At 46.1% G+C, this 17,214-nt stretch overlaps 1 protein-coding gene across 3 annotated transcripts in view; it reads right to left on the bottom strand.

The window, feature by feature from the left end:
• ARMH4 (armadillo like helical domain containing 4) overlaps positions 1-16,620 on the bottom strand; it is a 70,512-nt gene extending 53,892 nt beyond the window's left edge. For 2 of the 3 annotated variants that reach the window (XM_031051951.2, XM_031051952.2), the window contains exons 1-3: positions 15,265-16,601; positions 13,101-13,313; positions 11,598-11,813 (exon numbers count right to left, since the gene is read on the bottom strand). In XM_031051951.2, coding sequence (XP_030907811.2) covers positions 11,598-11,813; positions 13,101-13,313; positions 15,265-16,597 — 1,762 coding nt within the window. In that variant the 5' untranslated portion in view covers positions 16,598-16,601. Of the gene's footprint in view, positions 1-11,597; positions 11,814-13,100; positions 13,314-15,264 lie in introns of all 3 variants that reach the window. The other variant, XM_005152355.3, reaches the window with a different exon arrangement.
• Positions 16,621-17,214: the final 594 nt, after the last annotated feature.

The raw sequence follows: 17,214 nt of genomic DNA, 5'->3' as shown, positions 1-17,214 counted from the left end.
AAAGAAAGGAGAGAGCTACAGAGCATGATGACTCCCACCTGTACTGTCACACACACTGAGACACACACCATTAAGCAAAATTCTACTTTTCAGTATTTTTCTTTTCCTCCTGTGTGTACTGGAGGCACTCACAGGGGAACAGGGCAGCAGAGGCAGACTGAAGTGTCTCATCCATCATACACCCCATCGCTTAGCTCCTACTCCCATCTACTTCACACCCATACACCAGCAACAGGCCTTGGTCACCCAGGTGTGCATATAGCATAGGAAGCAAAGGAATGTAAATAATGACAGGATTAGAGATGGGGGTCTGTGACTATATTCTTTTGCCAGAAGAGGAGGAAGAGGCATTAAGAAGTCTCTGCCAAATGCTTTCTTTCCAGTGAGGTTCATTTTCTGCATGGCTTTTACTATCACATCTAACTGTAAAGGCAGGAAGGTCTTTCTATGACAATTCTCTTTTATTATTAATCTGTTACTTTCCCATGATCACTGATAATGACATCTCCAAAATGCTACCAAGAACAATTGCTTGTGACAGCTTGGAAGGAGACAGCTGCTAGGAATGTAGATGGGCTTTCATCATGCACAGACAACTTATGGGCAGAACACTGTACTGTGGAGGATCAAGATACCCAAGCAAACAGTGGGTGCAGAAGGTGTGCAAAATCATCAGGGTAAAACCTCCACATTGATGAATTTAGGTTTGCAGTGAATATGGCTGGGCTCAGCTATCTGGGGTATTTGCTGACTGTGTTGCATGAACATAGTCTTAAATGCTTTGCACTGGAAGGGGAACCAAATTAAGGATGGCCTCTCACAGGAATTATCAGCATCTGGCCTATTGTGCAAAGCCAAGGAAAAGGACTACTGGGAAGAATGCATTAATTGGGTGGGATCCTACCACACAAAACAAGGTAGTTTAACCCACCCCACATAAGTTTCAAGCAGAGAGTAAATCACTTGTCCAAAGCTGTTCTGTAGCAGAAGCAAATCTTTGCTGCATCTAAGAGGGAACACATGCCTGGCAGCAGCACGGAGCTGACACTTCCTTAGGAGCCTCCACTTGCCAAAGCCCCAGCAGAAGGCTCTTTGGCATTGCAAAGACAGTGCAAGGATACAGATTTTGATTCTAACCTACTTCACCCCAAATCTGAGCAGATTCACACTCGCTTTTTTCACAGTCCTGGCTCATTGTTCATCACTTGTCACAGGGATTCCAAGGCTCTAAAGAGCTTTTGGAATGAAGAGGGGGAAAAGGGGGGGGGGAGAAGGGGGTGGTGGGTGGTAGGACAACAGATACTCCAGCAAGGACCACAGGTCTGCTTCTGTATTAAAATGACAGTCATTCCAAGAGCTGCATTTCCAGCAGCATTCACCACAAAACTGCTTTCACGCTGAGCCAGGTTAGTGAGTTGGTTTAGCAATATAAGGCTATTTTAAGGGGAAAAAACAATTCTGCAGAATATACAGTATGGACTATAACAAGTTTGCTCCCTAGTCTGCTGCAGAACAGCTCTTCTAACCCGAGGTATGAAGCTGTGGAACCAGTCAGTATAAAATTCAAGACGAGAAAGAAGCAATTTATCAAGTGAAATCAGTCTGGACTTGAAAACCATGATCTGTAATTGGACACGACAGAAGAAGACAGATGAAGGCAGATGCAACAAAATGCCTGCACATGGAAATATTCTGTAGGCATGGTACTTTTTTTCCCATCACAAAAAATAAGCCCACACAGAGACACTAATTCCACTTTCTCTTGCAGAAAAGCTGTTTGATAGTGTCTCTTCAGAAGTACCTGGTTCAACCATACTACCTGAGCAAGGAACAACCAACAGCCCAAGAGTTAAGAAAACATTTGAATTTAAGCTATATTTTCAAGACAAACCCAGAATGGATCCATCACAGATAACTTAAATTAGTTGGTGGGTCTGTTATTATGGGCAACAGTCTCTACAACACCAAGGTTTTAGCTCAAGTCTTATCAGGTGCCACAAGAGAAAATGACTGCAAGCCCACTCATCTTAAATCTAGTCAGAGCTCATGCTTCTTTCCAAGTCCTTGATCCTTTTCCTGCAGCCTTCACTGCTTTTGTCAAAGCCAGTGCTTCCACACAGAGGATCATCATGAAGAGGTTTGAAATGACACCACTGGACTGTCCTTGCGCCCATGTGGCCTCAAGAGTTGATGTCAGCCAACAAGAGGGACGGTATCCCACCTGCACAGGGCAGGAAGCAGAAATTAATGAGCTAAACCAGTTTGCAAGGTGGTTTGCCCTGGGCCCAGTGCCATGCACAAAGATCCCCAGAGAAGCCCTATGAGCAACATTATCCCACACACACTGAGAGACCCCCACCATTAGCAGCTCTGGAAAAAAATGCTCCTTGCAGAGCCTTCCGAAGAAACTGCAACATACCTGCTTATCTAAATCCACTTCCCTGGAGCTGGGAGGGTGAACTGCTTAATCCCCAGATTAAAACAAACAAAAGCTATTGAAAATTTTCACCCACACAGTGCAAATACCTTTCAAAAGCAAATGTAGGCCTTTTCTGTTGTTTTTGTTTAAACTTGAAGAAAGCTACAACACTAATGAGATACTTAAGTGGGCTCTAATTTTTTGAATAAATGAAAAGTCAGATGCAGTTAAAAAATCAAGCATAGCCTCACCAGAACAGGAACCAAAGTGGGTCAGACTAAGAAACATCATTTACCCTGCTGATACCAGAGTATCATGAACAACAAGGTTACTTAGAGAAGCTTCATTCCCCTCCCAAAACTAAGAACAGCTGTGACAACTCACCTCCACACAGAGAATACATGGCCAGGCACATGCCACTTGCAACATGTCTAGGAAAGAATGCAATGGTGCTTTAAACCATTCCTAGATGTTATTACAGGAGTTACTGTTGAAGACCATAAAGCACAGTAGATATGGTATTTGAGAGACAGTGCTCCAGAGTGCATCATCTGGCATAGACAGCCACTTAAGAGATCGCATAATTTGAGTTACGCTAGAGCTGCCAGCGCATCCATGGCAGAACAGAGTTGTCAAAGCACATTCTGCCTCCCTATGCATGGAAGCACTGACAAGGCCAAGTTCAGCACACTGGCTACATGAAGCAGGAGTTTCCTTACTCCTCTTTGTAGTGAGCCTTTAATTAGCCTAACACTCTTTTAGCTGGTCATCCACAAGCTCCCAATTCATTATGGGCTTGATTGAACCTCCACTCTCAGATGGCCTTCATGAAACAAAACAAGTCACCACAAGATCTAACAGCAGAGATATTCTCTTTGGTCAAACACTTGCAGGGGGAAAAAAGCTTGGGTTTGATGCAAAATTTTTGCCCTTTTTTTTTTCTGTTACTGTTGGTTTTGTTACTGTTTTCTGCTACAAAGGAGAAGAATGAGGGATGAATTACCACTTACTGTGAAGAACATGGAGGTCAACCTGAACCAGAGAGATAGCACTTCCCGTTTCAGTGGTAGCAATAAATGAGAAGCAAGACAATTGTGTGTACCAAGAATACATTGCACCAAGTACAATTCTTTTTGCATGTGCTTTAAGTCTTCCACCCTTGCCTAGCTGATATCCAAACAGCTGGTCAGGAATTACCGTATCAGGCTAGCTAACCATGCTGGGTTAAGTGTCTGTCTTATTTACACCCCTGCAATCTCAATTTTTAATGGTGTTGCAGAGATTTAATGAGGCAGAGGTCAACCCATAAAGTCTGGGTCCAAATAGCAATTGCAGTCAGAGCCTTGATTTCCAGCAAAAATATGCTTCACACCCAACATAAGGAAGGCTCCTTGTACTGTGACACAGCTCAGAAGAAAAACATAAAGAGAACTTGAGGGGTCTTTTATGAAAGTTATGTAAATGGCTACAGGTTCTGAAATATTTTCTGAAAAAAGGCAGCCACTGTCTTCACTTCTAAAATATGACATGCAGCTTAGATGACTGCATACAAGAACAAGATGCAGAAGAAAGGGAGAAAATAGAGAAGAGGACTGAGAGCTCTTCTTACGGAAATCTATTAAGCTCCGGTTTTCTTGGAAGGGTAACATGAATACACAGGTCAGCAAAAAGCAATAGGAACTGTTTAAACCCAAAGAGAAGTGAATATTATTAAAATATCATTAATTGTTAAGTTTGGAAAGTCAAAAGCTTTATACTGGCACTGCTCTGCAACATCCTTTGACACAGCAGATGAAGTAAATACAGTGAAACCCACATACAAGGTTCAGAAGGGAGGTGCCCCATGACTGTAGGACACTGGCTTCACTAGTCCCAACAGTGCCAGCCATGTTTTGCATAACTGAAGGGTTTCTCCATATCTAAATGCTGCACTAGGTGGGAACATGCCAGCTAACCACGCAGAGTACTGGAAATAGCACTGTGCTGTCCTAAACAGCAGGCACCTGACACTGCTTTTCCAGCCCCTCCACCCTAAAGAATGGGATTCTGCCAGCGGCTTGTTGAGAGTGATTAATCAGGAACACGTCATATTCAAGAGCTACATGGTTAAGAGCTCCTCCCTCTACAGCAGCTGAGTTTAAGTTACTCATTTTCACAGAGCTATTGGCTGCTCCTGGCACCATACAACAGGTAGAGCATCTCTTCCTTTTACAAAAGCTCTAAGCACCCTTCACACCCAGCAGCCTATATGACAACTGAACTAAGCAGCTCACGTCCAGCAACAAAAGCCTGAAGCAAACCTAGATGGCTGAACAGAAGCCAGCCTTAGAGCTTACACACTGTTGCAGAGTAGTTCTGGATTTTGGGGAATAAAGGCTCCACAAAAAATTGGACAGGAACATCAGAAGCAAAAATGCATAATATTTTTTAATTCCCTTTAAAACACCAATGGGAGAGTAGCAAAAGCCAGATGACTTGTCTCTCCCTCCACATCAAAAATTACAAGCAAACAGTCTAGAAATCCCAAGTTAATGCTGAAGCAGGGCAAGCTGGAGCTTACCGAGCTGCAGAAAGTGGGTAGCATTGAGGTTAAGCCATTTTCTCAATGAGCTTGAAAGCATCAAGGACAATATATGAGGGCCTAACAGTTTTTATGGACTTGTGGTTTGAAACACAGATACACCAAGATGCAGCTGTTACTTCTGCATCTGGGCAGCCTTGGGAATTCACAGTGACATCTGCCCTGCGTGTCAGAGATTAATCTTAGCATGGTATGATGAATGCCAAGACATCTTCCACTTCTGTATGTTGTGTGCCTTGCTCCACAATCACTACCTCCAGCCACTTCAGCTGGAGTTTTGCTGTGCAGGCTGGGTGGTGGCACACAAGAAAAGCAAGCCTTAAGGCTGCGTTGACACAGACTCACCCTCCCCAGCAGCCTTGGGCAATGATGCTTAAAGCTGTCCACACTGAACTAGACTGTGACCCGTGCTGTGATGAGTGAGGCATCACTCAGCAGCAAGCTAGTTTTGTATTAATGGCTTGTTTAGAATTTGCACATATGGTTAACATGACCTTAAAGGTCCTCACAGACTGTGCACCAGCCAGCCTCATCCTTAGCCTCCATGCATGCAGTGTGCATTATCCTGTGCTTGGGTCACAGCTATCCCAAGTACAACTACAGGCTGGGCAGAAAATGGACTGAGAGCAGCCCCAAAGATAAAGTCTTGGGGTGTGTTGGTTGACAAGAAGCTCAACATGAACTGGCAGTGCTCACCTGCAGCTCAGAAAGCCAACTGTATACTGAGCTGCATCAACAAGAAGCACGACCAGCAGATCAAGAGAGGGGATTCTCCCCCTCTGCTCCGCTCTCATGAAATCCCATCTGGAGTACCATGCTCAGCTGGAGGCCTCAACACAAGAGGGACATGGGCCTGCTGGAGCAAGTCCTAAGGAGGGCAATGAAGATGCTCAGAGGGCTGGAGCACCTCTTCTATGGGCACAGGTTGAGAGAAATGGGGTTGCTCATTCTGGAGTAGGTTCCAGGGAGACCTTAGAGCACACTTCTAGTGCCTAAAGGGGGCAACAAGAAAACTGGAGAGGGACTTTTGACAAGGGTATATAGGGATAGGACAATGGAGAATAGCTTTAAAGTGACAGAGGGGAGATCTGGATTAGATATTAGGAAAAAATTTCTTCACCATGACGGTGGTGTGAAACTGGCACAGATTGTCAACAGAAAAACTGTGGCTGCCCCATCTCTGGCAGTGTTCAAGGCAAGGTTGGACGGGGTTTGGAGCAACCTGGTCTAGTGGAAGGTGGCAAGGGGGTTGGTACTAACCCAAACCATTCTATGATTCTAGTCTAAGATACCTGGATCAGATCCCATATGTAACAATAACAGAAGCGAATTGAGGACCAGCTGGAGGAGACAGCAGCTGTTTTGCTGTGGCTGACAGCCTTCAACTAAAAACTGCAGGGATCACACAGAAGAGCGAACACGGCAGGTTACCTACCACTTTGGAGAGTTATACCTGTCAAGTGCTACCATGCTTAAAGGTGTGCAGCCAGCTCTGTCAATACTTACCACGACACACATTACAGAAGAAGAATCTAGTCTGAAAGTAATGTGGTTACTTTCAAAAGAAGCACTTTTCAAAGCAAGGTGGGAGGCTTACACAGTAGACCCAAGTAAGCAAATTCTCCAAGGAGATATAATCTAGCTCCCTAGCAGCCCTAAAGAAAGCTGCAGTGTTTAGCTTGCTAGAAACACACAAATTTTGGACACAGGAACAAACCAAGAGAGCAGACTTTGGCCTCTCGAGGAACCTGCTTAGCAAGGTTCCATGGGATATAGCCCTAGAGGGCAGGGGGCCCGAGACTGTTGGTTGATATTCAAGGATCATCTGCTACAAGCTCAGGAGTGTTGCATCCTGACTAGAAGGAAGTGCCGCAGGAAGGCCAGGAGACCCCCTTGGATGGATAAGGAGCTGCTGAGAAAAACTGACAGGAAAAAAAGAGGCTTATAAAAGGTGGAAGCAAGGACAGGCAGCCTGGGATGAATACAGGGATGTTGTCTGGGATGTTAGGGATCGGGTTAGGAAAGCTAAGGCCCAGTTAGAGCTAAACTTGGCAAGGGATGTTCAAGATAACAGGAAGGGATTTTATAGGTATGTAGCAGCTAAAAAACAGACTAGGGACAACACAGGCCCCCTCCAGAAGCCTTCAGGAGAACTGGCTACACAGGACTTGGAAACGGCTGAGGTTCTGAATGACTTCTTTGCCTCTGCCTTCACTGGCAAAGGCTCTGACCACACCACCCAAGTCTCGGAAGGCAGATGCAGGGACTGTGAAATTCTAGACCTTGGGCCCACTGTAGGAGAGGATCTGGTTCGAGACCATCTTAAGAACCTAAACACACACAAGTCCATGGAACCTGATGAAATCCATCCACGGGTCCTGAAGGAGCTGGCGAATGAAGTTGCAAAGCCACTGGCCATCATATCTGAAAAATCATGGCAGTCAGGTGAAGTTCCCAACAACTGGAAAAAGGGAAATATAACACCCATTTTCAAGAAGGGGAAAATGGATGACCCAAGGAATTACAGACCAGTCAGTCTCACCTCTGTGCCTGGCAAAATCTGGGAGCAGATTCGCTTGGAAGGCATGCTAGGGCACATGAAAAACAGCAAGGTGCTTGGTGACAGCCAGCATGGCTTCACTAGGAGGAAATCCTGCCTGACCAATTTGGTGGCCTTCTATGATGGGGCTATGGAACTGATGGACAGGAGTAGAGCAGTTGAGGTCATCTACCTGGACTTGTGCAAAGCATTTGACACTGTCCCACATGACATCCTTGTCTCTAAATTGGAGAGACATCAATTTGATAAGAGGACCACTCAGTGGATAAAGAACTGGCTGGATGGCCACACGCAAAGAGTTGTGGTCAACGGTTCAATGTCTGGCTGGAGACCAGTAACGAGTGGTGCCCTCAGGGATCGGTGTTGGCACCGGTCTTGTTCAACATCTTTGTCAGTGACATGGACAGTGGGATTGAGTGTGCCCTCAGCAAGTTTGCCGATGACACCAAGCTGTGTGGTTTGGTTGATACGCTGGAGGGAAGGAATGCCATTCAGAGGGACCTTGACACGCTTGTGAGGTGGGCTGATGCCAACCTCATGAAGTTTAACCATGCCAAGTGCAAGGTCCTACACCTGGGTGGGAGCAATCCCAGGCACAGCTACAGGTTGGGCAAAAAGGAAATTCAGTGCAGCCCTGTGGATGACGTGAGGGTACTGGTCAATGAGAAAATGAACATGAGCTGGCTTCAGTGTGTGCTCACAGCCCAGAAAGCCAACCGTATCCTGGGCTGCATCAAAGAAAGCGGGACCAGCAGGTCAAAGGAGGTGATCCTGCCCCTCTACTCTGCTCTTGTCAGACCTCACTTGGAGTATTGTGTGCAGTTCTGATGTCCTCAACATAAAAAGGACATGGAACTGTTGGAACAAGTCCAGAGGAGGGCCATGAGGATGATCAGGGGACTGGAGCACCTCCCATATGAAGACAGGCTGAGAAAGTTGGGGCTGTTCAGCCTGAAGAAGAGAAGAGTGCATGGAGACCTCATAGCAGCCTTCCAGTATCTGAAGGAGGCCTACAGGGATGCTGTGGATGGACTCTTCATTAGGGACTGTAGTGACAGGACAAGGGGTAACATGTTGAAACTTAAACAGCAGAGGTTTAGATTGGATATAAGGAAGAAATTCTTTACTGTTAGGGTGGTGAGGTACTGGAATGGGTTGCCCAGGGAGGTTGTGAATGCTCCATCCCTGGCAGTGTTCAAGGCCAGGCTGGATGAAGCCTTGGCGTTATGGTTTAGTGTGAGGTGTTCCTGCGCATGGCAGGTGGGTTGGAACTAGATGATCTTAAGTTCCTTTCCAACCCTAAGTATTCTATGATTCTAAGTCTCTCAGCCAAGTGAGCCTCATCCTCTACTGTGTCCTGTCCCCATATCCTATAATCTTTTTATAGGATTTTCCCAGCAATGAAGGGCAAGTAGAATCAGTCACACCAGAGTCTAGGAGGATACTGGTTACCCAGCTAATCTCTGCAGTGCCCACTGGAGAGGAGGACAAGCTTATCTAGAGACATTGAAAGTACCTCATGTTTGTGTGTGCAATTTGATTTTTAGAACAGTTTTGCATTCAAGACAGGTAGATGAATATAATGATGCAATTAACCACAGGCAGCTTGGCACAGATGGTCCCCAAGAAACAGAACTAGCTGCACAGCAGGGGTTTACATTTAATGATGAGCCAAGCCATCAGTGAGGCAAGTCAGCAAGACCCCATTAAAGGCAGTGGAGATCAGCTAAGCTCACTCAGCTCTTTGCACTTCTTCCACTAGTGAAGAACATACAGCCTCACCACAAAGGGCCAAGATCTCGCATGAGGGACCCAAGCATATGCCTGCAACAGCAGCAGTATCTGACCTTGCATCACCTAAGAGCTTAAGGATCCTGGGCTTTATAGGAAAGCACTCCCAAACACAGTTGGCAGCATCTAGATATTCTGAGATTAAGCACTAGGAACTGTAATATCTGGGGAATGGAAACCAAGCTTCCAAATGCCATCCCCCACCCCACGCAAGAGGATGTGGTAACCCCTAATTGCATTACACAGGAAAAGAATTAAAATTAGAAACTCGCAGCTCAAAAGCTTTCTTCATGCTTTACTGGGGCAGTAGCATCCCTAAGCAGAAAACCCATCCCCAAGTGGTATTTGTCCCATTTTACAAGATCTGGATTGGTGATTCCTAACACCAGTGAACATTCTGGCTCACAACACTAAAGAGATTTGGACAACAAAAGCTGTGCCATTTGTCAAAACCGCACAGCACACCAGAGAGCACTACATAATTTGATTAACAGGTGCCTGCAAAGCCATACCCCAGAGCCAAAACACCCATAGCCTTCTAACACAGTCCTCATCATTTAGGAAAGCTAGTTCTGACTACAGCCCACATTTGTCCTTAGAGGAGCTCAGAGCATATTTAAGAGCAGAGGAAGAAAAGGCCTGTGGTTGCATAAGACTGCTCAGCAGGAGCCCAAGGAAGCTGCATCAGTCCTGTGTCAGAGCAGAAAGACTATATTTTTTTTAAAATGTCTGTGCAGAAAGCCTCATTGAATAATGAGACCAATACTCAGTTAAGACAGAAATCCCTCTTATGTTCCTGTGCAGGCTTCTAAAGGAGATTCAGAGGGCTCAAAAACTGTTTAGTCTCCTGAGTCATACTGCTTTTGTTAAGCAGACACCTTTTTTCCCCCATCCTGAAAGATCAGATTTTCACACACACACACACACCCTTTCTTCCCCTGCTGTCATTCTTCCACCATCAGCACCACATCCTTGCGCTGCCAGATAAGTGCAAGATTTATCCCAAGAAGGGGCAAGTGCTACAGCTGGAGGTCAAGAGAGCTCATAGGAAGCTTCAAAGCTAGCAGCAAGCCTGACAGAGAGCAGGAGCTGCAGCACCTCACACATGCAGTGGGGAGGGCTCCCAAATTCTGCTGTCCTCTAAACTTAACAAGAGTGAGAGTTATTGCTTCATGCAGAGAAAAAAGGCTGATGAGCTGTTGTTTATAGCACCCCACCTCTAATCAGAAGAAAAATACCATCTGGCATTCAACCCCTGGAGGGCTGCCAACCTTTGCAGTAAAAGATAAAGGCAAGAGAAGGTCAAGTTTAAGGAAGGGAAGCAAAATGGGCAGAAAGATTAATCCCTGCCAGGTGGAGTCAGTCCAGACTGGAGTACAAAACTGGATGGATGAGCAAGCAGAGAAGAGTAAGTAGGAGAAAAAACAGGAAGCAAAAGTGAAAATTCTCCACAGGAAAGTCATGGATAAGCTGGAGAGAGAACAGATCTGAGCTACAGACCAGCTGCAGAGTAGGATCTATTTCAGCTCAACCGCTTGCATAGGTGGAATTGGCATCACTAGACTTCAACTTCCTGAAGACAGCCAGGGAGCAGAGACTCCAAAACTGGCAGCATACAAAAGCAGTTTAAGAGAAGACAACTTAAGAAAAGCTTAAGATTTTAAGAGAAGAGAAGAGGGTGAGACAAGGCTAGAGGAGCCAGTAATGGGACACAAGCTTAGCAAGTAGCTTTGAGCTGGAAGAGCATCTTATAGGGGATGTATCCTTTGCCTCTCACAGCAGAGTTGCATAGATAGGTAAATAGGGCATCACTTGTTCTGGCAGGATTTCAGGCAGCTACACCAAGGTAGCCATCTCATGCTGAACATCCCCCCCAGCACTGCATGCAGCAAGGGTTTACAGTAGTAGGGTGGCAAGGAGCTCTCCAGCTGCTGAACATGTTCCCATGGGTGCTATCTGATACAGAGGTTCTGCAATGGGTTCACACACCAGCAGTTACAGGCATACAAACTACTGCAACAGCAATACTACAGCTGCTCCCTCTCTTGAACTTCAGGCATCCTTCAGGACACCGTTCATTGCTTGTTTCCTGTACCTCCTTGAAGGAGGCAGGTTGCTCAACAACTTTATTAGGAACAACAACATATGCATATAATTATGTGCCAGACAGACAAATTGGAGATGTCAAGGCAAATGTACCACTCTGCATGAAACTGACTGCTTCTTAGCCTTGGCATCAGTAGTACCTTCTGATTCCAGGTGGTCCAGCCCATAGGTCTCAGCAGTACTGATCCTCCTCACAGGTGGAAGAGCTGTTCTCCTGACAGAAGATGCCATTGATGCTGGAGTTACCAGAGCCATAGTTCTGCTAGATGGCTCCTCTGTCTGTTCAGACTGGGTTGCAGACATCCCACCAGAAGCTGGAACAGCCTTCTCACTGGTGACCAGGACATCTGTGATGTCTACAGATGACAGGAAGCAGTAGCAGTTCATCACAATATTAAAACCCCAAACATTTACAAACAGACTCCTCAATGAAAACTTAACTCAGAGTGGAAGATATTAAACTCTTGCCCTGCTGAAGATGCGCAAGTGACTCTGCTGTAATGAAAGCTTCACCTCCAGGACAGCTAGCACAGAACTTAAGAACCCCTTAATGAGAACCCAGCTAGGTTTTATTTCCATTGCTTCGAATACTGCTAGTCACCATACCATAGGAATATCAGATTTCAACCAGTGTCTCAGTGCTCTGAACTGAGTGGCAGAGCTAGCTGTTTACTGCAAAGAAAAATTATACAATCATAGAATGGGAACAGACCTTAAAGATCATCTAATTCCACCCCCCTGCCACAGACAGGGACAAAACAGTTGAATTTTTACTTAAAACTCAGAAGCAAAATAGTGGAAATCACTGAAAGAGTTCTCTCTCCCCTACAAAGGGACTGTAATTTAAGAGATACGGTACAAATAGGTGTTTTCTTTTGATGCCCTGCAATATAAGAAATACAAAAAAAAGTTTCCCAGCAGCAGTTTCATTACAGTGGTACCTACTGCTACAGAAATATCCTCAAACTCCATCAGCTTTGTGCTAAGGGAAATATTGCTGCACCCCTGGCAAGAAGACAGGTTCCTACACCTACCTGCCAAGGTGACATCAAGCCAGCAGGCAGCAACTGAATACAACTGCTTAAGCATTTCTGTATGAACTACATCAACTTGAGAAGAATTCACTATTCCTCAGTAGGAGTGAAAATCAGTGTAGACCTTCACACCTGAGGGCTTGCCAGACTCTTTCAAGAGGGTGTCTAACCCCATACTACCACTCCCACATTACCCTGATGAAACTTTCATCCTTCAGACTGAGCATCAGCAATCTGATTGCCTTTGGCTCCAGAAGTAAGAGCTTGACCACCATAAATAAAAACTGGCTTAAATGTCTAAGGCTAAAAGTCAGCCTGCCAGTAAGGACTGATGTAGGGAGTTTGTTTTGGGTGATTTTTTTTGTTTTTATAAGTATCTACTCCACCTTTATATGGGACAAAACATATGCTGGCACAGTTCAACCTGATGGACCTGGTAGCATGGGGAGAAAGTGGCAGGGCTAGAGGCAGCCTGCAGAAGGCTAGAAAAAAGTCACTTAGAATACATATGTGGTGTGTTGAAGGCTTCAGTGTCCAGCAATACTGGTTGTAGATGTACCACCTCATCTTGTGCAGAAATGAACCACAGTCTGTGAAGTAGAACCCTACCTTCCACATCTGGAAGGTTTGCTGCAGAGGAAGTACCAGCTGCCACCACCATCTGGGTAGCACTAGGAGTAGTCACCATCTGAGTGTCCTCTCCACTGTTTTCCTGGGGAAAGCTTGAAGCTCCTGCTCCCTGGGTAGCACCAGGCACTGGTGTTGCAACTAACAGAGCAGCATCAGCCTCCTGGACAACTGTTGTCACCTCCTGAGTAACACCTACAGGAAGAACATATGTCAGTACCAACTTGCAGGACAACAGACGGCAAAAAAAAAGATATTTGAAGGAATGGGACTCCATGCATTAGCATTTTCAGAGCCACAGTGCAAGCAGCAAGTCCTGCCAAGTATCATCAGGGCAGTGCAGCATAAAGACAGATGCAAGAATGCATATAACAGTAATGAAAGCCACAGAATCAGTGTTCATTTTCTTAATTACCCTTTAGGGACACAAGGGCCTACTGGGAACTAATGCTACGGAGCTACAGCACTGCAGGCCTTTAGTGTGAAATACCATTTGAAACACGTGAGGCTGCCAGAGCAGTGTTTTTAGTGACCCAGTCTGATGGTTATAAGACTTCAGCTTTTTAGAAAGGTTTATTTTTGTTGCACAAGTCTCATTGACAGTGTTTCCCCAACATCTGTGATACCACAGAGAGCAAACCTGCTGACAAGTCAAGCACTTATGAATTAATCTAGAAATCAATCATGTTTCAGCACCAGCATGCAATTAGCTTTCTTTTACAGCAAAACCCAAATCTTTCAGGTATAATGATGGGAACTTGTCCATTTGCCTCTGTAGCCTAAGATGGAAGATTAAAGATGTCCAGCAATCAAGACAAAGTCCTAAATCATAGCTTATGTTTCTCACCCTAGGAACATCATTGCTCAGTATCTGACCAGAGCTCTTCTTAGCATTCCTCCCTCTTCCTCCCACCACCCCTCTCCCTCCACCCCCCAAGTCATTAGGGTCACTGTCATTAGGCTGCAGGTGTCATCTCTACAGGTAAGTGCAGTAGCAGGTGACACCTTTAGCCTGCAGCAGGCTGTCTAGGAGGAAGATTTCTGTCTGCTGGTAACAGATTTGGCACAAGAAGTGGACAGTCAGAGCCTGGCTAGAGGATGTGAAGACAACACCAGGAGCTTTTGTTACAAAGAACAGCACACAGCTCTGGACAGATCTTTTAGAACCACCATTTTAAAGTCGAGGAATATGTCAATTACTCACAGGCTATGAGTACAGCTTGCCTGTTCCTGGACTTAGGAAGCATTTACAGCAATACATTGTCTCTGCATCTTCTGCACTAACTGCAAGTATCCATAGCTAGCAGTTGAGAACCAAGTAATCCCAGATGCTAATTAAATCCCCCAAGAATTATTCCCCCCTCCATTTTGCAGGGCTTTAGAGTAAGCTAGTGCAAGGACCCCCTTTAAGTCCTTGAACCTACCATATGAAAGGGACACTTGGGTGAGTGCTATCCTCCTTGAAATAGTGTTTAACCAGTGGGTCTGAGATTGAGTTCCCTCCTTAGTCATTACAAGAGGCATACCAGAGGGTTATTCAAAGTAGACTTATGTATCATTGGTCAAGGCAAGATACCTACAATCAGACTACAGCTGTGCCCCTCAACCATTACGGGAGGGCCAAAGCTGAAGCCCCTGATTTGGTAGCACACCATATGTGCAAAACATTGACAAAGGAAATTTTCTAACTACCACCAAGTATCTGCTATTAAGACTACAGTTCTCTACAGACATCCACATTGAAGTACACTCACCAGCCACAGGCTCAACTGCCACAGACTTTCCTGTTTGCTACTACAGCCACCCTCTCTCAGCTCCAGAAACTGAAGAAACAGCTCAATATAGTTGCTCCACATTACAGGGCAGGGTACCGCCCAACACACTGTGCCTCCTTGTACACAGGGACATTGTGTATAGGAACAGCCAAGGCTATGCCATACTTTATGGATGTGAATTACCTGTTTAGGCTGTTACCCCTCCACAAAAGTCCATAGCCTTTCTTGGGGAGAAGACATGTCCTACCTCTACTGCAGGTATCAAGATAACACCTTTCTCTACTTCATCTCCCTGGAAGGAAGCAGATTCCCAAGAGCATCCCTCCTATACTGACACTTAGAGAAAAGTGTCTTTAACATGCAAGTTTTACCTTTCCATGAGCTTTCCAGAGTAGGAAGGAGATCAGACTGCACATCTGTAACCACAGAAGCCTGTGGCTGTGATGGAGGGATGCTTTTCCCCTCCTCTGCTGTGACTGCACTTATGTTTTCCAGCGAGTTGAGATCAGCCATGTCTACACCCACCAGGTTTGCAGTGGGGACAGCATCACCATGGCCTGTGGAAGCTGCTGGCAATTCCTCCCTATGCACCAGTGCTGTGCAGTTGGTCTCCTTGGCAAGCTCAGGAGCTGGTGGAGCGGATGTTGGGGATGGCAGCACTCTTATTGCATCCTCTTCCTCCCCTGCGCCTCCCTGTGGTGTCTGAGATGGTTCTGTTATGCCCAAATCCTCTGTCACCTCCTCAAGAGACACACTTCCCCCTTGACTTATGTCCCTCACTTTTGTGTCATCCCAGTCAGGTGGCACTGTGTCCATAGTTTGGATAGCGATGGTGCCAGCCATGGTGGGCAGCACTCCTTGCCTTCCACCCATCCCTGCTTCCAGGTGAAGGAAGGCTGAGGTCACCACAGGTAGATGTTTTGCAGCCACAGATGCTCGCACAACCAGGGACTTTAGAGGGCTCCCTGTGTGGGGTCTTGTTACTCCTAGCTCAGGAGTTATGCCATGAGCCTGGGGAGTCCAGATGACAGGGTGGTCACTTGCTGTTTCCCAGCTGGGAGAGCTGGGGTACAGTGTGGGCTGGGGTGCCACTGAGGGGTGCAAGTTGCTCCCTGCCTCCTCCTTCACAGCAGTCCCAGAAAGAAGATTTGCCAAGAGGCCAGGAGAGCTGTGCTCTACTCCAACACCACCTTCAGTGGTGGTCCCACTAAGGAGGTCACCAACAGACTCCTCCTGAACAGTAGGGCCCAGTGTGGTCACAGCTGCAGTCAGCATGGCCTTGAGTGCATCATCCTCTTCCAGTTCTGACTTTGTGTGACGAAGCTCACCCTCATCAACAGCAGCCACTGCCACAGCAGAGGTATAATCACCCAGACCCTGGCTACCTGGAATGACATGGCTCAGACTTACAGACAGCATTTCTCCTTCCGCAGTGACAGCTTCATTTAAGGGTATCCCAGATGGCTTTACCAACACTCCACATGGCTTTTCAGAGATAGTCTGCTCAGAAGGGCCCGGGTTATTTTTCAAGTTCAACGTGCTTGTCCCTTCATCTTCAAGCCCATTCCCTGCCCAGGGGCCATGTTGGACCTTTGTCACATCCCTTTCCTTCAGTGGCAGAGATGCAATGCATGGTGGACTAGAGGACAAGAGCAGGATGCTGCAGGTGACCATGCAGATGTTAAATCCTATTGATCTACTCATAGCTGAGAAGAAATGTGCCTAGAAGCCTGCAAAGCCGACAAATCCAGACTGCACGACCTAGAAAGGAAAAAGGAGCAAGATTACACATACCCATAACCAACCATTGACACAAAGCCTTAAGTAACTGGGTGACAAGTTCCAAGTATGCTAGCCTACAGCCAGCTATGGACAGACCCCACCTACACATCCCAAGCAATGAATCCTTTCATCTATTTTACTACTCCTAGCCTACACAACCTGAAATCTTAAGTTAGAGAAAACACTCTTGACCTGAAGCCCAAGACAGACCTTGTCAAGCTCTCACACCAGTGGTAGAGGGCTATGCTTTACCCAGCAGGCAGACTTGCAAGTAAATGCTCCATCCCTGGCAGTGTTGAAAGTCAGGCTGGACACAGCCTTGAGCAACATGGTCTAGGGTAAGGCTTCCTTCCCCAATGCAGGGGGATTGGAACTAGGCAATCTTAAGGTCCTTTCCAACCTTAACCATTCTATGATACTATAAGGATCAACCTATTTGTCCTTTATCAAGTCCAAGTCCTACATTTGACCTGAATCAGACTGAAGTTTCAGGCCTGTTATGGCAAGCCCTGTTCTGTGCATTGACACAGAAGGAAACC

This window comes from Melopsittacus undulatus, chromosome 4, assembly GCF_012275295.1.
Source record: "Melopsittacus undulatus isolate bMelUnd1 chromosome 4, bMelUnd1.mat.Z, whole genome shotgun sequence".
Taxonomy (NCBI): domain Eukaryota; kingdom Metazoa; phylum Chordata; class Aves; order Psittaciformes; family Psittaculidae; genus Melopsittacus; species Melopsittacus undulatus.
This window is presented reverse-complemented; position numbering and strand designations above follow the sequence as displayed.